Here is a 27,626-nt window from a genome sequence, read left to right as displayed (position 1 = left end):
TCTGTAATAAAGCAAAACATTTAATCATTTACATTTTTAACATAATTTTAAAATCCTGGGTCCCAAGAAGTCTTGGCTAGAACTTCCTTTTCTTCGTAACAGACAATATCATCTCCCACTTTAAATTCTATCTTTTCTTCATCCAAACTAAGACCACAATCCATTCCAGTTTTGATGACTGAAATATCATCTTTATGGTGTTTCAGTGAGATTAATGAGCCTTAAAAAAGAGAAAAAAACTTATGGTTCATATAACTCAAATAAGTACCCAACAAGTGCAGTTGTAGTCTGGTGTTAAAAGGAAAATTACACTGAAATTCTTACAGATTTTACAGTCCTGTCTCGTTAAAAGATGGGACGAAATACCAGGGAAACCAAAGAAAAATGAAGTTTGCTATAAACAAGATGTGATTTGTAGCGAAAAGTACTGTCTCCCTTTTCAAGGTTAACACTTTACAGGGGATGGGGGTTATACTCGGGACGATGAAGACGATGCAGGCACAAGCTTAAGAAAGGATGAAAATATAATGATGTGGATCCGAGTGTAGGAGAGACATGGCTGGAAAGGTAGTTTGGGGCCAATTTTTAGAACCTTAGAAAGATTTGGGGACTAACAATCCTGGGAGAGTCATTAGGACTGGAGGCCAGATATGAGTTAGCAAGAAGTGGCCTGAACTAGGATTATGGGAGTGAAAGATTTCAGTTACCCAGGATCATCAGGTTTTGGTGACTGGATATGATATTATAGAAACAGTTTTATGTTGCTTACCCTTCCAAATAACATGTCCATTACGTATTAATTTAAATTTTTTTTGTTTTTCTAATTGTCCCTTTTGGACTCTGCAGCCGGCCACAGGAACTTTTTTCTTCCCTTCTGTTATAGAGAAGGTAGCTAGTATAGAAGCCTCACCTTTAGGAAGAAGAGAACATTAAGTATACAGAAAACAAAAATTCTGAGAAATATATAATTTCTGACATTTGGCAGAGTAACAGTTAAAGGTGTGAGAAAAATTACAAACTCGTGCAAGAAAGTCCTAATTTTCTCTAACTCAACCAACTTTATTTTCCTGGCCAATATTAGAAATAAAAACATGAAAATCCTTGGGTATTCTTGGAAAAGAAAATCAACAAAACTACATGTGCTTACCAAAAGAATGAAAAATAAATGAAATGTTCCCTTTTTTGGATGAACAAAATGCAATAGAAGATGCTATCAGTTGATAAGATTAGTATAATTCCTGTCTGCTCCATGAAAACCTAATTTTCAGTTGTCCCTCAATATATTTTCTTGAATGGACCATCCGTTGTTGCCTAATTTATTTTTAATCTCACCATGGGTAATTTATATACACTTAAGAGTACTAATTCTGTGAGTCAGCTTAATTTTTTTTTACTGACTGAAATTTAAAACAAATTCCAATAATGTCACGGTACCACACACTATAATGTACCAGTTTTCCAGAATTAGTGTTATTTGGTGCTCACTTACCCCTGGAAACCCTCATATGACTCAGTTTTCCAAATTGCTCTTAGCACAAGAACATACAAATCTCTGTGTGATCATGTTAAGTAGGTCAGAAAAGGCTAAAATAAATCTGTACTGTGGACCAAAAATGCAAATACTGAGTCTCATCATGAGGAAACAGACAAATCCAAATTAAAGTACATTCAACAAAATCACTGGCCTATATACACTTCAAAAATGTCAAGGTCAAAAGACTGAAGAACCTAATCTGTGATCCTGGACAGAGGGAAAAATATATATTTATAAAGTACATTATATAGGGACAATGAACAAAATTGGAACATGGACTGTGACTTAGATAAGAGTATTAATGTTCAATTTCCTGAGTTTGATACTTGTTCTGCAGTTTTATACGAGAACATCCTTGTGTTTAGGAAATGCAAATATTTACGGGCAAATGAACACAATATCTCAAATTTACTATCAAATGGCCCAGAAAAAAAAAGTGTGTGTGTGTGTGTGTGTGTGTGTGTGTGTGTTTGAAGGGGGAGGACTAAAGCAAATGGGGCAAAATGTAAACAACTGGTGAACTGGGAGGGATTTGCTTATACTTTTCCAGTAATTTTTCTGGAAATATAAAACTATCATCAAAATTAAAAATTAACCAAAAATATCCAGATGTGGGGAGGAAAAAGAAGAGATAAACTGATTCAGTCCATCTGAAATACATTTAGCCGTTAAACTGGCCAAGGGATATGTTAGAAAAAAATATTTTTAAATGTTTAATATTTAAATGTAAATTTTCTTCTCATGGTGGATTTCTTTGCCAGCTGCTGGACAAAATCAATGGCTTCTCCCACAACACTGTTAATAATGTTTATGCCTCCCATCCCAGTCTACTCTGCAGTACAATTAGTGGTTTATGTCTAACTAGAGGGCAAGTTCTTACTGCCTTATTTGCCTTTGTATCCTCACAGCCAAAAGCACAACACCTTGCAGAGGGCAGGTGTTTATAATTCATACGAAGTTACACTGAACCTTTATCTATAGTAGTCATTTTTTTCTAGAACACAGGATATGTGTTGGAACAGTGAACATATTTAAACAGCAAAATATATTTCCCTTAAACTTTGCTTTCAAGTGTTATTTACAGCAGGTTAGATACGAATGTTTAAACATTCAGTGAACACTCACCTATTGTGTGCTCTTCCACAATGCAGGGCAATCTACTGCTCAGTTCCTCCTGCAAATCTTCAATAAGACGGTAAATGATTTTGTGAAGTTTAATTTTTACTCCTTTTTTTGCAGCCGACTGCTGGATAACATTGCCTGCATTCACATTGAAGCCGTATATAACACCTGGAAAGCATAAATACAATAAAGTAGCACAAATATTGCATTAAACAGTTTGTCTTCCAAGCAAAAACACAAATCTAAATTTTTTGCTTCTATGTAAATTAAAAGTGAGTAGGAGAGGTAAATTCTATAATTTTTTCTCATGAAAACTAGTTAATTTTTTTAAATTAATGAAAGGATTTTATAAATTCTATTGTGGCTTATTAAACAAGGAAGATTTCTTTATGATTTTTAAATCCAATCATTTAAGGAACATTATTTTAAATGACCATTATGTGCAAGGCAATATGCTAAACGAAGCTTTCATACCAGAGAAATAAGAAAAAAATGATTAGAACTGAAACACTACATTATTTTAATACCAATTCTGTTATTAATTATAATCTTATAGTCTACAACTTTTGTTGTTTGCTCTTAGATATTCAGCTGGCCAAAAGATATTAAAAAAATACAGATGACCCTTGAGCAACACAGGTGTTAGGGGCACCAATCCTCCGTGTAGTTGAAAATCCGAGCATAATTTATGGTTGGCCCTCCATATAAATGCGGTTCCTCCACATCCAAGGAGTTAACCAACCTCGGATCTTGTAGTACACTGTAATATTTACTATTGAAAAAATCCATGTATAAGTGGACCCGCAGTTCAAACCCGTGTTGTTCAAGTGTCAACTGTAGTTACTTAATTGGTAAAGTTCAAGAGTTGTTTAAGAAATGAAAGAAGTTCCACGGAGCTGACCATTTTACCAAAGAACAAATAATGTATTTAACTGCAAATACCTTGGGGGTGTGAAAAAAAATTTATGCAAATGGCTTAATCAGGAGAAAAACAGAACCACCTTGAAAGTCTTATTATCATTAAGAAATCATTCAATGCATCATACTATCTGCATTAATAGAAAAGTCAGTGCCCATAAAATACTTTGAAATAACCAACATTATTGAAAACATCTTTTCAGTAGTAAAGGTAGCATCTAATTCAAATCAAGTTAGGTCATGAAGTACCCCCTTCCTAAATGATTCATTAATCACTCAATAACACTGGTGCTTTGCCTAGATGTTAAACCTATTTAAAGCGACAGTCATGCAGTCATGAGTCCCCTTTCCGTGTATCGTAAGTTTGACTCACAAACAGTCCCCTTGTCTTCAAGGCATATAAAGCTAAAAAGAGCTTTTGATTTAAGAAAAATATAAGTCGTAAAATTATAAGTAAACAAAAATAGGCAACCAAAAGTAAAAGATGAAGGAAAGTACTGAGTAGGCTGATTGCAGATTAAAGAGCATTCAAAAAGTCTAAATGAAAGAGAGAGAGAACCAATTCTGGGTTGGGGGGGAACCTGGAAGTGGTGAGGAGGCAGTAATGGTACATTCAAGAAATACTACTGGGGCTTGAAATAGTTCCCCAAAGTTTCAGTACAACAATGACAGCCACAGTGGAGCTGTGGCTGCAATACTGCACATCCCATTTGCTCTCAATCACTAGCTGAGACTGAACTGCAACAGGAAGGGGGATACCGATGGGGGTAAAATGTCAGGTGTGACTAGCCCAGCAAGAAAAGACAAATGGTTCAGAGTATGCTCTAGGGAACACAGTTAAACAAACAGGAAATGGAATCCTCACCATGAAATGTTTCTGCAAGGTTAACATCATTTTCACTAATATCACCCACACCAGAATGTACTAACTCTAGTTCACACTCATGTGAAGCATCATAGGTATCCATAATGTTCAAAATGGCCTCTACGGAACCGTCAACATCACCTAAATGCAGCAAAAGTTTAAAATTACTGGTGATAGGAGTTAGAAATTAACAGACACAAAAATGACAATAATCTATTTAAAGCAATAAAAGGAATAGCATTTACCACAAAATCCACTTTTCTTTAGGTTTAGCATTATAAATATCTACTTAACTGAATAAAGTATAAAGAACCAAATGTACATTTACAACAAAATCCACTAGATAAATGTTTACTAAGGAAATCTCCCCCAGTGAGGGGGTGGGCAAAAAGGGTGAAGAGGGTCAAAAGGTACAAACTTCCAGTTATAAAGTAAATATGTCATGGGAATATAATATGCAGCATGGTGACTATAGTTAATAACACTGCACTGCATATTTGAAAGTTGCTAAGAGAGTAGATATTAAAAGTGCTCATCACAAGAAAAACAAATTTTATAACTAAGGATGGTGACAGATGTTAACTAGACTTATTATGGTGATCATTTCACCATATATGCAAATACTGAATCATTATGAAACTAATATAATGTTACATGTCAAGTATATCTCAATTTTTTAAAATTCCCCCCCAAAATACTGAAATCATTTTGGCTTAAATTTAATGGCCCAAATTAATTGTGAGAATGACGAAATACATATATTCCTAAAATGAGATGTAAAGTAAAATCTTTTAAAAGTCACCTTTAATAATTATGGGAAGTACATTTGAATCTCCTCCTGCTTTTTCTTTTGGCTTTAAGGGCTGCTGCTGTTTTTTTATTTTGTACTTTATAAATGACCTTGCCTTCCAGTGCAAAGTGCCATACTTCTCGCGGGCTTTCCGATGTGCTTCTTGGTGTTCCTTTCGCTTTTCTTCTATTAATTCCAGATCCTCTTTATTTTTCTCCTGTTCTTGCTCATACTTCCTCCAGTGAACAACTTCACGTGCCCTTGGCTTTATAGGGGAAAAAAAAAAAGGGAATTATTTAACTAAATAGAAACCAGTAACTGCTGGTTTTTTCCTCCACTATGAAATCAGCCTAGCTCATATATGAAACCACTAATTTTAAAGTTTTAAGAAACTTACAAAACTTTTATATGGAGGCTTTGTGTAAATTTGAAATTATTTAAAAATCTTATCTCAAATTTTAAAAGCCAAATTTTACAGCCAAACTCTAAAATGACATCACTGGCCCCCCCTCACAGCCTGTTACAGTACTGAATTATTTATTACTTATTTGGTATAACATTATAGATTGATATTTTAAATCATTATATCATATCTACTGTAGAGGAATTAAGCTTGATATACCTCAGATTCTACTTCAAGAATTTCATCTCCTGCAGAAGGGAAGTCTCTCCAGCCTATAATTCCCACTGGCATGCTGGGACAGGCCTCATTGATTACTTTGTCATTTTCATCAAACATTAAGCGTACTTTTGCCCAACTCTTTCCAGCAACCAGAATGGAGCCTTTTCTCAAAGTTCCTCTTTGAATTATAGCTGTAGTAACAGGACTAATATGAAAATAAAAGTATATATTCTTAATGCCATAATCATGGTGTAATGGCACTTTCTCAGTAAAGATATCTTTATGAGATTAAAAATATATAATTTGAACACACAGGGTTAATTCCACCACTTCTCAACTTCTCAGTTTTTCATACTATAAAGACATTTCTTCAAAATTACAGGCTAAATGTCCATCAATGGAAGAATGGATAAAGAACATGCAGTATATATGTAAAATGGAATATTATAAAACCTTAAAAAAAGAATATCCTGTCACATGCTAGAATACGGATGAACCTCCTGGACGAACATATGCTAAATGAAATAAGCCAGTCAAAAAGGACAATATTATATGATTCCACTCATAGGAAGTATCTAAAGTAGTCAAAATCATGGAAACAACTACTGAAAGATAGCTGCCAAAGGCTGGGTGGAGGAGGGCGGGGAAATTAGTGCTTCATGGGTATAGAGTTTGTTTTGCAAGATGAAAAAGTTCTAGAGATCTGTTGCACAACAATATGAATATACTTAATGCCACTAGACTGTACGTTTCAAAATGGTTAAGATGGTAAATTTAATATTATGCAATTTTTACAATTAAAAAAAAGAAAACAAAAAACATTTCTTGTAAGGTTATGGTAGTGAAGGGTGCAGACAGCTAAGTGTTCTGACAGAATCCTAATCTCCTTTCTATAATTTGTTAAGCAGTGAAAAGACCTCTTTCGCTAACAGGGAGGGAAATTAAAGAAAACACTATTCCAACAATCTTACTATATATTAATGGGTAAGAACATAAAGAATTTAGAAACCCTGAAATGCAACAATTGCCATTTTATTCCAAGTTATGTTAGTCTATAAGGCTTTAGCAATATATCAAGCAAAGTGAACTACTAAGTCACCTAAATATGACTACTAAATGTATACACATATTTGCTAAGATCTACTGATAACTGCATGTTTGTGTTCTGTGTGCCAGTGCAATAAAATACTTTTTATTTTTATTTTAAAAATATATATATTTTTTGGCTGCACCGCAGCGGCATGCAGAACTTCCCCAACCAGGCATCGAACCCGTGCCCCCTGCAGTGGAAGCGTGGAGTCTTAACCACTGGACTGCCAGGGAAATCCATATTTTTTAAAACAAATGCTTTGAAAATATTGTTCAGGGACTAACAATAATGTGCAATAAACATAAGATACTGTTATATAATCAAGTCACAAAAACAATGAAATAACATTATTAGAAAGCAACCATTTTAACAGACCTACCCTCTTCCTTTGTCTGTGAAAGATTCTATTACTGTTCCTTCAACTGGACCAGTAGGGTCTGCTTTCAATTCTAACATTTCTGCAAGAGCAATTGTTGCCTCTGCCAAAGCCATCATGTTATCGCCCTTTAATAACAAAAAAACCTGTTAATATACATTAATAAATAATATCTGTAAATGTAAATACCAGTATCAGAAAGCCAAATAATCCTCGACAGTTACACTTTTCTCTTTATGCATTAAAAACATGAATTACACAACACTACGAGACTAGATATCAATTACAGGAAAAAAATCTGTAAAACATACAGACACATGGAGGCTAAACGATACACTACTTAATAACCAAGAGATCACTGAAGAAATCAAAGAGGAAATAAAAAAATACCTAGAAACAAATAACAATGAAAACACGACAAACCAAAACCTATGGGATGCAGCAAAGCAGTTCTAAGAGAGAAGTTTATAGCAATACAATCTTACCTCAAGACACAAGAAACATCTCAAATAAACAACCTAACCTTACACCTAAAGCAACTAGAGAAAGAAGAACAAAAAACCCCCAAAGTTAGCAGAAGGAAAGAAACCATAAAGATCAGAAATAAATGAAAAAGAAATGAAGGAAAAAATAGCAAAGATCAATTAAACTAAAAGCTGGTTTTTTGAGAAGATAAACAAAATTGATAAACCATTAGCCAGACTCATCAAGAAAAAAAGGGAGAGGGCTTCCCTGGTGGCACAGTGGTTGAGAGTCCGCCTGCCGATGCAGGGGACACGGGTTCGTGCACCAGTCCGCTAAGATCCCACATGCCATGGAGCAGCTGGGCCTGTGAGCCATGGCCGCTGAGCCGCGTGTCCGGAGCCTGTGCTCCGCAACAGGAGAGGCCACGAGAGTGAGAGGCCCGCGTACCGCAAAAACAAAAAAAAAAGGGAGAAGACTCAAATCAATAGAATTAGAAATGAAAAAGCAGAAGTAACAACTAACACTGCAGAAATACAAAGGATCATGAGAGATTACTATAAGCAACTATATGCCAATAAAATGGACAACCAGAAGAAATGGACAAATTCTTAGAAAAGCGCAACTTTCCAAGACTGAACCAGGAAGAAATAGAAAATATAAACAGACCAATCACAGGCACTGAAATTGAGACTGTGATTAAAAATCTTCCAACAAACAAAAGCTCAGGATCATATGGCTTCACAGGCGAATTCTATCAAACATTTAGAGATGAACTAACTCCTATCCTTCTCAAACTCTTCCAAAATATAGCAGAGGGAGGAACACTCCCAAACTCATTCTACGAGGCCACCATCACCCTGATACCAAAACCAGACAAAGATGTTACAAAGAAAGAAAACTACAGGCCAATATCACTGATGAACATAGATGCAAAAATCCTCAACAAAATACTAGCCAACAGAATCCAACAGCACATTTAAAGGATCATACACCATGATCAAGTGGGGTTTATCCCAGGAATGCAAGGATTCTTCAATATACGCAAATCAATCAATGTGATACACCATATTAACAAACTGAAGAAGAAAAACCATATGATCAACTCAATAGATGCAGAAAAAGCTTTTGACAAAATTCAACACCCATTTATGATAAAAAACCTTCCAGAGGGTAGGCATAAAGGGAACTTACCTCAACATAATAAAGGCCATATGTGACAAACCCACAGCCAACACCTTTCTCAATGGTAAAAAACTGAAAGCATTTCCACTAAGATCAGGAACAAGACAAGGCTGCCCAGTCTCACTGCCATTATTCAACATAGTTTTGGAAGTTTTAGCCACAGCAATCGGAGAAGAAAAAGAAATAAAAGAAATCCAAATCGGAAAAGAAGAAGTAAAGCTGTCACTGTTTGCAGATGACATGATACTACACACAGAGAATCCTAAAGACTCTACCAGAAAACTACTAGAGGTAATCAATGAATTTGGTAAAGTAGCAGGATACAAAATTAATGCACAGAAATTTCTTGAGTTCCTATACACTAATGATGAAAAATCTGAAAGAAAAATTAAGGAAACACTACTATTTACCACTGAAACAAAAAGAATAATATAGCTAGGAATAAGCCTACTTAAGGAGATAAAAAACCTGTATGCAGAAAAATATAAGACACTGATGAAAGAAATTAAAGATGATACAAACAGATGGAGAGATATACCATGTTCTTGGATTGGAAGAATCAACATTGTGAAAATGACTCTACTACCCAAAGCAATCTACAGATTCAATGCAATACCTATCAAACTACCAATGGCATTTTTCATAGAACTAGAACAAAAAATTTCACAATTTGTATGGAAACACAAAAGACCCTGAATAGCCAAAGCAATCTTGAGAAAGAAAAATGGAGCTGGAGGTATCAGGCTCCCAGACTTCAGACTATACTACAAAGCTACAGTAATCAAGACAGTATGGTATTGGCACAAAAACATAAATACAGATCAATGGAACAGGATAGAAAGCCCAGAGATAAACCCACGCACAAATGGTCACCTTATTATTGATAAAGGAGGCAAGAATATACAATGGAGAAAAGACAGCCTCTTCAATAAGTAGTACTGGGGAAACTGGACAGCTACATGTAAAAGAATGAAATTAGATCACTCCCTAACACCATACACAAAAATAAACTCTAAATGGATTAAAGACCTAAATGTAATGCCAGACACTATACAACTCTTAGAGGAAAACATAGGCAGAACACTCTATGACATAAATCACAGCAAGATCCTTTTTGACTCACCTCCTAGAGAAATGGAAATAAAAACACAAATAAACAAATGGGACCTAATGAAACTTAAAAGCTTTTGCACAGCTAAGGAAACCATAAACAAGATGAAAAGACAACCCTCATAATGGGAGAAAATATTTGCAAATGAAGCAACTGACAAAGGATTAATCTCCAAAATTTACAAGCAGTTCATGCAGCTCAGTATCAAATAAACAAACAACCCAATCCAAAAATGGGCAGAAGACCTAAATAGACATTTCTCCAAGAAGATATACATATTGCCAACAAACACATGAAAGAATGCTCAACATCATTAATCATTAGAGAAACAGAAGTCAAAACTACAATGAGGTATCTCCTCACACCAGTCAGAATGGCCATCATCAAAAAATGTACAAGAATAAATGCTGGAGAGGGTGTGGAGAAAAGGGAACCCTCTTGCACTGTTGGTGGGAACGTAAATTGATACAGCCACTATGGAGAACAGTATGGAGGTTCCTTAAAAAACTAAAAGTAGAACTACCATATGACCCAGCAATCCCACTACTGGGCATATACCCTGAGAAAACCATTGTTCAAAGAGTCATGTCCCACAATGTTCACTGCACCTGTATTTACAATAGCCAGGATATGGAAGCAACCTAAGTGTCCACAGACAGATGAACAGATGAAGAAGATGTGGCACAGTTACACAATGGAATATTACTCAGCCATAAAAGGAAACGAAACTGAGTTATTTGTAGTGAGGTGGATGGACCTAGAGTCTGTCATACAGAGTGAAGTAAGTCAGAAAGAGAAAAACAAATACCATATGCTAACACATATATATGGAATCTAAAAAAAGAAAGAAAAAATGGTTATGAAGAACCTAGGGGCAGGACAGGAATAAAGATGCAGACGTAGAGAACGGACTTGAGGATACGGGGAGGGGGAAGGGTAAGCTGGGACAAAGTAAGAGTGGCATGGACTTATATACACTACCAAATGTAAAACTGATAGCTAGTGGGAAGCTGCCGCATAGTACAGGGAGATCAGCTCGGTGCTTTGTGACCACCTAGAGGGGTGGGATAGGGAGGGTGGGAGGGAGATGCAAGAGGGAGGAGATATGGGGATATATGTATAGCTGATTCATTTTGTTATAAAGCAGAAACTAACACACCATTGTAAAGCAATTAAACTCTAATAAAGATGTTTAAAAAAAACCCCAAAACATGAATTACCCTATTTGACAGAAGGAAAGAAGGAAGAGAGGGAGGAAGGGAGGGAGGGAAGAAGAGATAAGCAAGAAAATCTGACCCAGGGACTGATCTTGCAACGAAAAGTGGCCATACATATATAGATAGATATTATATATATAATATATATATTATCTATCTATCTATCTATTTTTAAGAATATCTACTAGAGTTCGTTAATACCCTTTTTTTATTTTTTTGTGGTACACGGGCCTCTCACTGTTGTGGCCTCTCCCGTTGCGGAGCACAGGCTCCGGACGTGCAGGCTCAGCGGCCACGGCTCAGGGGCCCAGCCGCTCCGCGGCATGTGGGATCTTCCCGGACCGGGGCACGAACCCGCGTCCCCTGCATCAGCAGGCAGACTCTCAACCACTGCGCCACCAGGGAAGCCCTGTTAATACCCTTTTATAAACACATGCTTCTTCCACCCTCTGTCCTCCATCTGTCTCTACAATTGTGTTTTCTTCCTCTCACTTTCTTTACAGTGCTACATTACAATTGAAGTTCTATCCAATTGGACAAGCTTTCACTGATTTCATCTGATCCACTCAAGAATCCTGTAAAATAAGTAAATCAAACACTACTTACTCTTATTAAACAAATAAGGAGAAAAAACACTGACTAGACCCAAACTATAACCTATACTCTGCAACTACCCAGCTGTACAACCTTGGAAAATCAGTTCACCTCCTGGATCACCTTTCCTCAACTGTAAAATGAAGGAGCTAGATTAGGTGATTCTTTCACCTTTAATGATCTATGTCTACTATGCTTTCTAAGTCTCCAAGATCATGCAGCTGATTAACGGGTGATGGAACTGGAACTGATGGACAAGGGATTTTTCCATTCTCCATGTCAGCTAAGAGCTTGCTCACAATTGTTACAATATAAAGCAACAGAAACAACTGTAACAAAACTAACTAAACACTTTTCTTACCCATCTACTTATTCCTAGTATTTATTCCAATTTACAAAATGCTGCTCTGAAAAGCAGAGCTGGGGTTGTTTCTTTGCATGAAGAGTCCTCTATTCTTCATCAGAAAAGAAAGCCTCATCTTACTTCCCTGCCACTCTCTTACCTCCATTCCCAGGATTCATCTTTGCCATGCCTCCAAATTTGCCTAATCAGCTTTACATCTATCTATCTACTCATCTAATATCTGGGCAGAAAAGGTGGTCATGTCTTCAAATGTTCTAATCTTGCCATCTGGTTTTCACATCATAGTAACAATCAAGGTATAGTAGGAAGAAGACAAGTAAGGTGGCATTTTATGAGTTTCAGAGAAAAAGAGGCAAAATTTTACTATTAACAGAGGCATAACTTCTAATCATCTTGGAGGTAACAAATTTAGGAAAAGTAAAGATAAAATGAGACTTAATTGGAGGAAGGTGGCCAAATAAAGTACAATTTCTTCATCGAATGATCAGAAGAAAAAGAGTCCATATTACGAGTAAACCATGGAATATGGTAAGAATGGACAAAAAAAGGAAATTTTTACTTAGCAGCAACCTGTATAGGACAAGAGAACTGGAAAATGCTATCACAAAGCAGGTACTGAGCTTCCTTGGTGTATTTTATCCAGAAGAGAATAATTGGTAATTTAAAAGAAAATGGAATTCATCATAAATAACATTATAAAACTTATAGCAGTTTAGTTCACAGAAACACTGAGTCAATCAATAACAAACTGAACCCAAATATTTCAACACTGTATTAGTAAAAAGTTTTATTTGTTTAAATTTCTCTTAAATGCCCTAAGACCTATTGTATAGTTTTTCACTTTAAAAACAAGCACTTTTTATTACCAACTGAATTTCGTTTCTGCTTAAAAGTCTTTATCCTACTATTATCCTATCCCCACATCATTCACCACTTACTCTCCTCATTCTAAGTACCTCGTAGTAAGAAAAGCATAGGTAAACCTGACCCCTCTGGATTGATGACTAATCTTTCTGAGCCTAATTTCTAATCTGCCAAACTAGGATAATGATACCAGCTTTGCCTAGTTCTCAGAGAATTTTTAAAACAACAACAGAAATTATGGATGTCAAAATGTTCTCTAGGTATAAGGCACTATGTGCATGATGTGTAGCACTCCCATCTGAGTACACTGTCTCTGAGGTGCCCGCACTTACCGTGAGTGCAGAAACATGCACTGCTTGAACGTCACCTCCATAATCCTCACATACCACATCATAAGCTAGCAGTTCTTTTTTCACTTTCTCAGGATCAGCCTCAGCTTTGTCACATTTGTTTATGGCAAGGACAATAGGAACTGAAAGAGACAGAGTTAAGAAGAGTGCAAATGACGACACTTCAGGTATTCACAATGAAAGATGCCAACGTTTTCTGGCTTTCTCTTGACCCAGCGGATGTATTTATCTAACAAAAGACCTAAAAAGACCCACTTTACACCCACCTACTCTGCTTTATACACATGAAGGATTCCAGGTGAGAGATGTCAAAACTGCAATTATAAGATTCTGTATTAAGAATATGCAATTATGATTATTAAAAAACAAAAACACACAACAGTACTTAGGGTAGAGAAAGGACTATCCTTAAATCTGAAAGCAAGATCAGCAACTACACTAGAGATAATCTCCAGAAAAAAAAAAATCAAGAGAAGATTCTAATTCTAATACCACTAGACCATTTGCCTCTTCTTTCCAGGAGTTCCCTGTTAAAACCCAACATCTCACCCTGGGGTGAAACTAAGTACCATTATTGTAAACTTTCTTTTAGGATTTACAGCAATTCTTTCTTCATACACACTTAGCTGAGTGACTGACACAAAGTAGATTCTCAATAAATGTTTACTTAATGAATGAACCAAATAATCTTATAATCTACTTGTCATTACTAAACATACCCTTTCATTAGAGAACTCACACAAAATTCTAGGAGATAATTCTCTGATTGAGTTTCACCAACTCTGCAATTTTCTCAGGTATCAAAGGAATAGAAATTGAAAATAGACACGAAAGAGCTATGCAATCCACAGCCTATTATTATGAAAAAGTACATTCTATATCGATCAGCTGGAACTTAACAGGCACCAAGAGAACAGGTACAGAAAGCATGATGTAAGGAATTTATCGTATCTCAACCAACTGCTTTGTTACAGGGTCCCTGACAGATTTACCACTCTTATTTTTATTATATTCCCTAGGATCATTAAGAACATAGCCCATTCCACAAAGGTAGTTTTGAGGAATTAAAAAATAAAGAGAGGAACACAAGCTAGAAGACTAGATTCCAAATGCAGGCATGTTGCAAATTAACATGGGGAAGTTCCTGACACCCTCTGGGTCTTAGTTTTCATGTTGTGAGATGAAAAAAACACTGGACTAGATCAATGATTGTCAACCCTTTCTTTTTTTTCTTGCCAACAAACCTAGGGGAATATGATGCATTCCTTCAGGTACATTTTCTCAAGACAACAGTATTTTCTCAGTGGGTGTAGGGTCATATCACAATAAGAATGAATGTACAAAGTATGTGTGTGGTGTTTATTATAATTTTTTTTTCTTGGCCACGCCACGTGGCTTGCAACATCTTAGTTCCCCAACCAGGGATTGAATTCATGCCCTTGGCAGTGAAAGTGTGCAGTCCTAACCACTGGACTGCCAGGGAATTCCCTATTATTACAATTTTTAAATGGAGAAATAAGGGAGAATATAGCCAAGTATTTTCCAAAAGTTTCGATTTTATACCTTTGACCAAATAAGAACTTATTTAAAGCAGATGAGGGAAAAGCCTCTTTTAGAGAAGAATTCCAGATAATAAATGAATAAGGAATAACAATTAGAATATCACCACTTTGTAACTCCTAATGAATTGAGGTGATGGGTACATAGGGGTTCATTATTCTAGGCTTACTTTTATAGCTATTAAACGTTAAAATGTTTTTTAAAAAGTCATTTGAGACTGTTAAATTATCACACCATGCCAAGTAAGTAAACAGTAGAGGAAGGAATATACTTGTGGTCACAAGTCCCAAGTTGAATCCTGCTATACTCTTCTAAGTAGTTAATGTCTTTGGGAAAACAATTCAACTTTCTTTGCACCTTACCTGTAGAACAGGTATAATAATCCTGGGATTGCCAGGAAGATTAAATGAGCGACATGTAAAAACAGTGATTTTGTAGTAGATCCTTTAAAAAAAAGAAAGCAACTTCCTTCCTGATACATGTAAGTCAGCCACACAGTACCTTGAGCATCTTTGGCATGCTGAATGGATTCTACAGTTTGTTTCATCACTCCATCATCTGCAGCTACAACCAATATGATAATGTCAGTGACCTGAGCACCTCTGGCTCTCATTGCTGAGAAAGCAGCATGTCCTGGAGTATCAAGAAAGGTTATCTTTTCCCCAGAAGGCAGAGAAACTGTGGAAACAGAAATCCAAGAACTCTGAGCACTCAAATATATACTTCCTTAATACAAAGGAATATACATGACCTTATCAACACAATCAATAATTCTTCAAAATAATTTTATTCTTTCCATTAATCTTAATCAGAACAATGCATTTGGATCATCACTCCACAATGAAAAGTGATAACATACCAGTGAGACCTTTAGGGTTTTCTTTTCATGTAATAATTTCAAACTAAAACTCAACCTATTTCTAGAATATAACTATTTTCATAAATGTACCAACTGGAATATATTCTGGAGAAAAAACCAGACTGATAGCTGTCTAGGCAGCCACTCCTGCATTAGCAAACACCAGCTGCACAACTGTCTTGAGCAACAGAGGCAATTTAGTACACAGTCAGAAGCTCCAGGATTTGAGTTCAACAGCCTTGGGTTTAAATGCTGGCTTTGCCACTTTACTAGCTGTGTACTTTGAGCAAGTAACTCAACCTAAACAAGCCTCAGCCTCCTTATATGTATGTAGGAATATTAATACCTACCTCACGATGTTGCGAAGATAAAAAAAGATAAAGCATATAAGGTGCTCAGAACAGTTCTGGGCACATGCTAGGTGTTCAGCAAATGACAGCTGTTACTCAATTATGAGTGGTAACATTATGACAACCTAGCATTGACAATTGACAATGACAATGAGCATAGGCTCATTAAATCAAACTAAGAATGAGCTAGAATACAAAAGGTATAACTTTCTTCTTATACACTGTACAAAATAACCTTTATTAACCACCAGCTCTACATTTCATCAAACCAATGGCTTTAGGCTTTAGCCTATCTTTTACTTTAAATTCATATATTTCATACGGTGACACTATTTTAAGAAAATAATATGTGGGGTTCCCAAGTACATTGTAAGGTGATCTGTGTTCATACCAAGAAAGGCACCAATGTGCTGAGTGATGCCTCCAGCTTCCATTGCTGCCACTTGAGTTTTTCGCAGTTTGTCAAGTAACGTCGTTTTTCCATGATCAACATGGCCCATTATAGTAACAACTGGGGACCTTGGTATTAATAAAGCTGGATCTGCCTGGGGCCTACAATTAACAGCAAAGGAGTTTCATTTCTTAAATATCAGAAACACTTTATAGCCAGTGAACTGATCTGCAGTTATCTCTGTGAACTACCATTAACAATAAAACCCAACATTTAGCTTTGATTAGACATAACTATTTTCCTCTTCTATACATACAATGACTTATGATAAAATAATAATGACTGCCCACCTACTGTAGGCATCTTCGTAACAGTGAGCAAAACTGAAAAAAATTTTAAAATTCAGGATCAATATATACACTCAGCAAACTACGAAAAATAACTCTTAGAGTTTTATAATAACCTGAATATACTTTTTGATACTTTAAGCACTTTGAAGAAAAGTTTAACCTATACTCACACATCATTTTAATTGCAAAAGGAATTTTAAGGCAAATTTTTCCATTAAAAAGTGTGAATAAAACAATGTGGTCTCCTTCTCCCAATTTATACAGTTAAGTTTTACCTTTTTACAGCATCTTTATTTTCTCTGACTTTGTCCTGTTTTAATTTGCTCCATTTTAACTTCATCCCTGACTTCTTTATCACTTCTTTGATCCAGACTTCATCTAAATGTGAGTGTGCTTCTAGTGAATCTATGTCAACAGCAGTGTTCAATAAAGATTCATATACACAATCTGGGTGAAACAAGATAAAACCTTTTAGGATCACGAATTAAATGTTCCAGAAGGTGACCTCTATTGATAAACGTCTATATAAACAATACACTCAATGAGAGGAATAACTATATAAGCTATCCGTTTCTCTAATGTTAACAAATCACAAAAAAGTTGAAAAGAAAATAATCTTTAAAATATGATACAGGGAGTTCCCTGGCGGCCCAGTGGTTAATACTTTGCCTACCAATGCAGGGAGTGCGGGTTCGATTCCTGGTCGGGGAGTTAAAATCCCACATGCCTCAAGGCCAAAAAACCAAAACATAAAACAGAAGCAATATTGTAACAAATCCAATAAAGACTTTAAAAATGGTCCACATCAAAAAAAAAAAAGGAAAAAAAATATGATACATTTATATTAATTGATATTTCTGCATATTCATAAATATTTGAATATTTACCATGTACCTTATGAACTACCTGAGCAATTAATAAAACATTAAATTGCATGTCGATTCTCATTATTCAAGGTAATTATGTTCTATAAACTCACTGGGAACAGTGAATTAGCAAATACTGAATCATTGCTCTGAAGGGAAATACAGGGTTACGTTCCTTCAGCCTCCGGTCACAACATTTTCATCAGCTATATCTTGTTTTATGTGTTTTTGTTTAAAGACATCTTATTCAATATATGTTGTTGATTCATTAACGTTATACTCACAGTCAACAGCACTATACTATAACTAATGCCTCAATAAAGCTTATCTAACACATGTATTTTCTCTGTAAGGCACATTACAGCCTTCTTGTAGTCAGTAACACTAAACAGCACTTCAGCACCATGCTGAGGGGCCATTTTAAACAGCAAAATCACCAAAAAAAAGCACAAAAATGAGAAAAACATGGCACTAAATAAACCACAAAAATGACACTTGTTTACAGTATGAGAGGAGAGAAGGCAGAGTGTGGCCTTGTTTGAACCTCAGCTAGTAATGCGTGATCAGGTCAGGCAACTCAAATTTTTCACCGCTCTGTGCATGTCCAGGAATGACTACAAAAGCATTTCAAGTATCAATTCTGGGGCTACAAATACATTTTAGGGAATTCGCCAATTCAGAATCCCCAAATAATAAGGATTGACTATATTTACATATGTATATACATAAATATATGCACACACACACATACAGTATCACAGAATACATGTACACACTATTTATGTATCTATTTAGGATGTCCAAAAAGTAGCAAAACATAGGAAAAATAATTACTTGTTGTTTTCATTTTATTTAATGTGCTTTAATTCCAGTCATATTTTCCTGTGGGTAATAAATAAAGTATCAGTGGTGATAATGAAATAACTAGTTTTATGCTTCCAGACTTTCAATTACCCTATAAATATATATTTTGAGAGACAGATATAAAAGAAAGGCATCTTCAAACACGCAGAATATTACACTAAAAGAACTTCCTATTCAGTAGTGTGCTGGTAAATGTTTACTCTGAGGCTCCTAAAAAAAAGTCCTGATTTATAGCACTTCCCAATTTCCATGGTACAAATACCCGCCACCAGGGGTGCCCAACCCCCTGTTAGGAACCAGGACGCACAGCAGGAAGTGAGCGGCTGGGGAGTGAGCAAAGCTTTATTTATATTTACAGCCGCTCCCCATGCTCGCATTACCACCTGAGCTGCGCCTCCTGTCAGACGAGCGGTGGCATTAGATTCTCATAGGAGCACGAACCCTACTGTACACTGCACATGCAAGGGATCTAGGCTGCAGGCTCCTTATGAGAATCTGATGCCTGATGGTCTGAGGTGGAGCTGAGGCAGTGATGCTAGCGCTGGGGAGCAGCTGCAAATACAGATAATCATTAGCAGAGAGGTTTGACTACACAGAGACCATAATAAACCAACTGCTTGCAGACTCAATTCAAAACCCTATCAGTGGGGCTTCCCCGGTGGCGCGGTGGTTGAGAGTCTGCCTGCCGATGCAGGGGACACGGGTTCGTGCCCCGGTCCGGGAAGATCCCACATGCCGCGGGGTGGCTGGGCCCGTGAGCCATGGCCACTGAGCCTGCGCATCCGGAGCCTGTGCTCCACAACGGGCGAGGCCACAACAGTGAGAGGTCCGCGTACCGCAAAAAAAAAAAAAAACCCTATCAGTGAGTGGCAAGTGAAAACAAGCTCAGGACTCCCACTGATTCTGCATTATGGTGAGCTGTATAATTATTTCATTATATATTACAGTGTAATAATAATAGAAACAAAGTGCACAATAAATGCGCTTGAATCATCCTGAAACCATCATCCCCCCAACCTCACCCCCCATCAGTGGAAAAATTGTCTTCCACAAAACCAGTCCCTGGTGCCAAAAAGGTTGGGGGCTGCTGTCCCCCACCATGTCTGACTTCAAGCCACCAATATGAAGTCACTGAACAGAGATGAAAAGAGATGTGAAGCAGCACACTATTAAATAGTATTTCCACCACATCGGTACAATAAACGTAAATAACAAGATCATAGATTAACAGTAAAATGCAGTAAAATAATTAAGAAGTGAAAATATTAATGAGTATTTATTTACCTCCATTTATGACTTAATTTTTTAAATGGTTGTGTTTACACCAGCTCACATAATTCCTTATAATTTAGCAATAGGCTCACAAACTGGTACAAGCCAGCCTCAGCACCTCACTGATCCTACTCCATAATAATGCCAAGAAATGCTTTCTTGTGTATTTCCCTACCACATTTTTCCCCAAGAAAACACCTTTTAAATTAGGAGTATGGCACTACTGATACTATGTATAAAATAGACAACTAATGAGAACATACTCTATAGCACAGGGAAATCTACTTAAGGCACTGTGGTGACCTAAATGGGAAGGAAATCCAAATAAGAGGGGATAAATGTATATGTATAGCTGATTCATTTTGCTGTACAGTAGAAACTAACACAGCATTATAAAGCAACTATGCTTCAATAAAAATTAACTTAAAAAAAATAAAAATAATAAAACATAAATAAACTAGGAGTATGGGATTAACATATACACACTACTATATATAAAATAGATAATCAACAAGGGCCTAATGTATAGCACAGGAAACTACTCAATATTCTGTAATAACCTATATGGGAAAAGAATGTGGAAAAGAATGGATATATGTATAACTGAATCACTATGCTGTACATCTGAAACTAACACAGCATTGTAGATCAATTATACTCTAATATAAAATAAAAATTAAAAAAAGAATGCTACAACATAAATTTCCTATATGGATATGCTCTCAGAAAACAATAAAACTCTAAACGTAAAAATTATAATGAGTACAATTCTGTTTCTAATAATGCTAAAAATCCTTAATAATCCAGTAACTATAGTTTTCCAATATGTTATCCTAAACTTTTGAGAGGTAGTTATACATAGGGATAATCTTTTTCCCTCTACATTAAATGCATATAGTATCAACATATTACTTTATCTTTATCCAAGACTTAAATATTTACATGTAGAAAAGTACCCAAAGCATTTTAACCAGAAATATTACATCAATTTTCTTTTTTGGCTGCACTGCACAGCTTGCAGGATCTTAGTTCCCCCACCAGGGATTGAACCCACACCCCTGGCAGTGAAAGCGCAGAGTCCTGACCACTGGACCGCCAGGGAATTCCCACATCAAGTTATTTTAACTGAGCCGGGGCAGGGGGGTTAGGATGTATGTACATTGCTAATATAGCAGTTAAAAATATTCACCATATGAAAACTATCTTAAATTCAAAAGAGGTATGATTATAATATTAAATAAGTTTCAAATAGATAACTTTTATTTAAATCATAGCAAATCAGTTTTGGATTTAGAGCACTGACCCACAGGAGTAAACCTGTATTTTAATTATTCTATTTATTTGGTGATACAAAGGAATTATGGTTATGTGTGTGTATGTTAATGTTTAAAAAAAAAAAGAACTATCACTTAGTACTTATGTAAGTACTCATGGATTAAATGATATATTAATAATTGTTATCACTGGCTCATGCAAACATTATGCTTATCATTCCATTCCTTCTGCTTTCATATATATATGAAAAATGCCAATAATAAAAAGTTCTAAAAATCAAGTCTGTTATCAATATCATTTATAAAATCATATCAATACAGTTTTCCTTGGAAAAATTCTGAATGACATGGCCATGTCCATTTGTTCTCTTAAAGTTTTCTAGTTATAAAATGATTACATAATCCAATGCAAAGTTTAAAAAAAAACACAAGATAGAGTGCTAATTTTCTATTCTTTGTGAGGATGTACTGTCACAAATAGTAGTAACACTTTCAGGCAGGATACACATTAAAACTCTAGCTCTGCTGTGATTTACAAAATAACAATTCCTGAGAGAAAATTTGGTCTGTGAATAAGAGCATCTGCTCTGGAGCCATACTCCCTGGGTTCAAAATCCTGGCTCCACCACATAGTAGCTGTGAAATCCTGGGCAATTATTTATCCTCTCTATGCCTTGGTTTCTCAATCTATAAATGGGGATAATAATCATACCTGCTTCTAGAGAATTGTGAGAATTATATGAGTTAATACATATAAAGTATTGGTATATAGTAACAGCTCAATAAATATGTTATTAGTAGTAATTTTTTGCCAAGTCTGCTTCACTTGTTACTTTATTTTGCTACAATAATAAGCTATTTCTTGTTTACTAAATTTTAATGTCAGTTTATAATGAAAACGAAATGAAAATTTTGTTCCAACAATCCTAAATTGGTAATAAATACAGTAGTCCCTCAGTATCTGCAGGGGCATGGTTCCAGGACATCCCCTGAATACCAAAATACATGGACTTTATATATAAGTCCCTTATATAAAATGGCACAGTATTTGCATATAACCTACACACATCCACCCATATATTTTAAATCATCTTTAGACTACTTACAATAACTAATACAATGTAATGTTATAGAAACAGTCGCTGATGCATGACAAATTCAAGTTTTGCTTTCTGGAACTTTCTGGATTTTTTTTTCCTTTTTTTTAATATTTCTGATTCACGGTTGGTAGAATCCACGGATGCAGAACCCTTGGATACAGTGGGCCAATTACAATTTTTATTACATTTCTAATAAAAATGGTATTATGAAAAGTTGTAGTTATGGACTTCCCTGGTGGTGCAGTGGATAAGAATCCGCCTGCCAATGCAGGGGACACGGGTTCGATCCCTGGTCCAGGAAGATCCCACATGCCGCAGAGCAACTAAGCCCATGCGCCACAACTACTGAGCCCGTGCTTTAGAGCCCGCAAGCCACAACTTCTGAGCCCGCGTGCCACAACTACTGAAGCCCGTGTGCCTAGCACCCGTGCTCCGCAACAAGAGAAGCCACCGCAATGAGAAGCCCACGCACCGCAATGAAGAGCAGCCCCCACTCGCTGCAACTAGAGAAAGCCCACGAGCAGCAACAAACACCCGACTCAGCCAAAAATAAATAAATAAATTTATTAAGGAAAAAAAAAATGTTGTAGTTATTACTACAAATATTTTTCTGCTGGCACTACACTACAGAAATTGTCAAAATGAGTGCAATTAGAGAATTATAGAGAAACAAAAGGAAAGTAAATGAGTATAAATACAGTCCCTCAGTCCAAAAGCATTCTTTGGACTTATTCTAATAGTCCACGAGATTTCTGAGCAAGAAAGGTTAGTTCAAATTAAAAAAATCTTTTCCACTTTTATTAAAAGCAAAATCTTAGAGAACTAGATTTGGCAAAGAGCCAAGAAACTAATCAGGATTTGTCATCTAAAGTGAAAAATATTGGAATTACTTAACATCTTTTTAAACCACTAGTCTAATTTTCATCCTTGAATGCCTTAATCTCACTGCAAAAAAAATACCAGGTATTCCACGTTTCCATATTTTTCCTTATAAAATTATCTGGCTCACCTATGTCTTTTTCCATTGCTCTGGCCAGCTCCTCAACAGTCATTCCAATCCATACCTCCACCTCCTTTTTAGATTTTGTTGAAGATAACTGAGATTTCTGTGATTTTTTTTCCTATTAAATATTCAGAACACATAAAAAAGAAGGAAGAAAAAACTCTGAGATTTATTCTGGAGTATCTACCACAGTCAGGGCTCCTATTTCTACCAACACTCCCATAAATTGTTAAACCTTAGACTAAAATTTAAAATCCTGATTCCTTAATTCACTGTTATACACTGATATAAATAAGCAAATTAATCAACATTACTAAACAGCTAACTAGAACCTCCCTTCCTCACAAAGATTTAGTGCCTGGAATGTAGCATTAAGGCATAAAGATTTCAAAAATACTCAAAATGGATTTCTACTCAAGGCTCTAGGCACTTTTATCTCAGACCAAATAATAGAGAAACTCAGAGAAATCTAGAACTACCTTCTTTGTCACCAGAAGCCTATGTTGAGATAAAGCGGTCCTGATGAGCGCATGTGTCTGCCAGGGCTGGGGGTACAGCTGAGCTGTCCACACCAGGTAAGCAGATGAAAACACGTGCCTCCACTGTGCCAACATTCTTCTTTGATACAGGCTGTGCAGCTGCCTACAAATAGTGTGAAATCGTAGCAAGTTCTCCAACTTAAGTATCTTCTGGTTCATGTTTCTCCTAGGAAAAAAGTTTTCAAATACTATTTTGGTTAATATTGAAATCAAGTTAGTAAATATTAATTGGATATCTACTACACACAAAACACTGTGCTAGAGTTACAACAATGAGTAAAACTGGGTTCTCACCCTGAAAGAGCTCACAGTCCAGAGAGATGGAATTCCGTACTAAGTACTCTCTAGATATTAACTAGAACTATTGTTAATGTTCCTACCATAATAACATTGAAATACAATAACAAACTTATAAGGGTTCTTTTTTCACTCCTGAAACATCAACTAACCAAATCACAACTACAGTCATTTTTTTTTAAATGCAAATTTGCACTGATCAACTCTCTGCCAAACATTCTTCGGGAGGATGGGGGGAGATTATCCCTAGTTTAATGTACAACTTCAAAACATGCTATATAAGGACTCATTATCTGCCTTCTGTTAATCTCTCACTCCATCTCTTACGCTCTTATAGTTCCCTCACTCCTATCTCCCAAATTTTTGTTATTCTGTCTCACCTGTAATCTCCAACGGCTGTCATCTGATCTTTGAAACTTTGCATATGCTCCTTCTACTTGGAACTGTCTTTCAACCCTAACATTTTCCCCTCTTCCCAACCCCCCCCCGAAAAAAGATGCTTTAGAGTGGGAAGAAGGCACCCAATAAATATCTAATGAATAATGCCAATATATACCTATTGAATAATGCCTTTTGAATATTACTCTTGGGACAAAAGAAGAGTTTACTGAGAGAAAACCACAACAGACCTCAACAGTGTAGCTCAGAACTCAGTAGTATAGTCTTTTCCTCCTTGAGTCTTCTATTTCTTCTGATCACAACACTGAATTCTACAGCTTTGCTTTTCAGTGTTTAAGGGAAGGAGCAACTAAAATAACATAAGTACTAGTTTTCTCCTCAGCAGACGTTTCAAGAGTACCATCTTCCAGGCACTGCATCTGAGGTTGTTGATTCAAAGTTTAATAAGCAAGAGTCCCTTCCTTTGGGGTCCACTGTCTTTAAAATGTTCCAATATAATGATTCTTAAACACCTCAAGAATGGCACATTTAAAGAATCTTATTTAGGTACATTTCCCTGAACTAAGAAGTAAAGGGTGCTCAGGAAGCACAGAATTCCTTAGGGAAAAAAAAATTTTTTTTAATGACTCTAAAACCAGATTTAACAAGGACACAGATTAACATAATGGGAGGAAAAGTCCTACACGGAGATTAACCAAAGCACAACTATTTCACTGACGCAGGGATTCGAAAAACACATTGGCGGTCAATAAACCAAATACCAAAACTGAAAGGAACCTTACTTACTACTTATTCCGAGCCCCTCATTTTAAAGAAAAGGAAAATGGAGTCCAGAGAGGTCAAAAAGCCTTCTCCAATGTCATACCGCTAGTTAATGACAGTCAGGACTAGAACCCAGGCTTTCTGACTCCCAATTCGGTGTTCTTTCGCCGCTAGTATATTCTTATCATGGAACCTGAAAAAGGATGTTGGAAAGAATGTAGTTTTGCTGGTGAAAACGTCTGAATGAAACAGCTAGAAGCCTTGGGAGTTATCTGAAAGGTAAAAAGAAGTCACGGTAGAATGTCGGATCTAGGGTGGCTTCGCCTGGAACCCGAGCCCAAAAAGCCTTGGGCACAGGGGAGGTCGGGGCGTGGAGGACACCTGCCGCGGCGCGCGGGGAGAGCAAGCAGCCGGCCGCTTCTGGTTGGATAGCGCTTTCGTTATGCCGAAAGTAACAATCACGCATGGATTAAGTGCGTAATGGAAAGCCTCCCTAAGGCGCAATGCTTGTCATCTGTGCCGCTAACACTTTAGGCCAAACAATACACGCCACCCGGGACGACACGGCTAAGAGACCCCACTCACTTAGCTCCTACGTACGGACCAGGGCGCCGGAATTCTGACGCAGGTCAAAGATCACCTTCCGGACCCGTGAGGGCTGTCAGTAGGCTAGTCCGTCTCAAAAATGGTCCCCCGCGGGCTTCCGGTACCGCCGAAGCGGTTCTACCCGGAACTCAGAAGTCCGATTTCGGAACAGCCCTGTTGCCGCTGGTACAGTCGCCCGGTGTACTCTGGTGGCGTGTCAGCAGCGAGTTTCTGCAGAACCCTTCGCTTTCTAGGAAGTAAATTACTGCTACTCTGGGGCTGTGAGCGGCCTCGATGTGTACAACTCAAAGGAAAGTTAAACGGGGAAATGTGGGAGAAATGATAAGTCCTTAAAAGACATACTAACAAAAAGGGGAAAATGCAAGGGAACGTGGCGATAGACCCAGTTAGTACTGGGCGAGGAGCGCTTTGTTTTTCAAAAGTCGCCTCGTGTGGGTGGCATTTAAAGTAATAAAGCTAGAGTGGGTTCCAACCCCAGCTCATCCCCACTTGTGTAGACTTGGGGACGTTATGTAAACTCTCTGTGCCTCCCCCCGCCCCCCATAGTCTGGCCGCCTAACTCATGGCCCTCCCCTTTTTTATGTTTGTCTCCCCAGTGCCACCGCAAAGATGTGTAATCAGTGTTGTTGAATGACTAAATGGAAACCTCTGTCCTGAAAATCTTTTTAATGAACCTAAACACTCACACCCTTGAAAACTATTGAAGTGCATTTCAATTGCTATCATTTTACTTACCTTTCACACTCACTGAAATGCCAATTTCTGCAAGAAAGTATTCTTTGCTCTCTCTGCCTTACCAAGTAGTTGAGAAGCAGAAATTGATTGAATTGAACATCAAAGTAAGTCATACCTTTTTCCCCCAATATTAAAGTGAAAATAACCAATATGTTTCTAATCATGAAGAAAATACAGGGTGTCAGGTATGTTCATTGTTACTGGGGTTTTGATGCTCTCAAGCCCTCCCATTGGTCAAAGCTGGGGAATATTATACACATGTGTGCACACATTTCCATCTACATACATTGAAAACCATGCGTTCCTACTGATATCGTGAAGTCCAATCTAACACCATAGGGTTCAAACTAGGCTTTTCCCTTTATATGTATGTAACTTCCTTTTCTGGCCGTGGGAAACCTGACTCGCATCAGCCTTAATATATTTACTTATTTAAGCAATTCCCCTGTGTGAAACCAATCTCCAATCTGGCCACCACCCCATCTCCTGCACTCATGCCCTCCTTACCTCTCTCCAGCTTGGACTCCCAAGGCCAGTTCACCCCTTGAAGTGGACATCTTCACCCTGATTGGATGTAAAATGTTAACATTAGGGGAACCTGGGTAAAGGGCATTTGGGAACTCTCTCCAGTATTTTTGCAACTATTCTGTAATCTAAATTTACAGCAATACAGGGCCACTGGAGCCCCCCACTCCTGCCCTACATCTGTGGATGGCCTGCCTTGCCCTTGCCCCTGATGGCTTTAGGACTGAAAACTTGTGGAAGGGGAGGGATGAAGAAGGGCTCCTATTCCCACTTCACCTTATGTCCTTTGTTGGTCTTCTAATCTGATCATATTAATTATGAAACATAAGTTCAAAGACAGGTAGAGCCAACTTGACCACAAATAATGTTTCATATTGCCATCTGCTTGGTAAGAGCTATGTCTCAGAAGT

General features: G+C 36.9%; 1 protein-coding gene across 1 annotated transcript; it reads right to left on the bottom strand.

Moving 5' to 3' along the window:
* MTIF2 (mitochondrial translational initiation factor 2) lies at window positions 1-26,000 on the bottom strand. The gene is made up of 15 exons (XM_065891161.1): window positions 25,947-26,000; window positions 25,454-25,543; window positions 23,833-24,058; window positions 23,360-23,471; window positions 17,250-17,421; window positions 16,625-16,785; window positions 15,526-15,702; window positions 13,447-13,586; window positions 7,321-7,445; window positions 5,852-6,056; window positions 5,242-5,494; window positions 4,440-4,580; window positions 2,660-2,824; window positions 770-910; window positions 1-220 (listed from the first exon to the last, which is right to left on the bottom strand). Exons 3-15 carry the CDS (start codon window positions 24,049-24,051, stop codon window positions 48-50), a joined length of 2,184 nt encoding a protein of 727 aa, XP_065747233.1. The 5' UTR covers window positions 24,052-24,058; window positions 25,454-25,543; window positions 25,947-26,000; the 3' UTR covers window positions 1-47.
* Between the last annotated feature and the right edge of the window lie 1,626 nt (window positions 26,001-27,626).

Source organism: Phocoena phocoena, chromosome 14 (assembly GCF_963924675.1).
Source record: "Phocoena phocoena chromosome 14, mPhoPho1.1, whole genome shotgun sequence".
Classification (NCBI taxonomy): Eukaryota; Metazoa; Chordata; class Mammalia; order Artiodactyla; family Phocoenidae; genus Phocoena; species Phocoena phocoena.
This window is presented reverse-complemented; position numbering and strand designations above follow the sequence as displayed.

Bases quoted from the DNA above. Each gene is read 5' to 3' on its own strand.
- MTIF2 (XM_065891161.1), bottom strand. From the start codon at position 24,051: ATGAACCAGAAGATACTTAAGTTGGAGAACTTGCTACGATTTCACACT. The intron at 7,446-13,446 runs GTAAGTGCGGGC...TTGTTATTAAAG, and splicing joins TGCATGTTTCTGCACTCACG to GGCGATAACATGATGGCTTT. The intron at 221-769 runs GTAAGCAACATA...CTCTTTTTTAAG, and splicing joins TGGACATGTTATTTGGAAGG to GCTCATTAATCTCACTGAAA.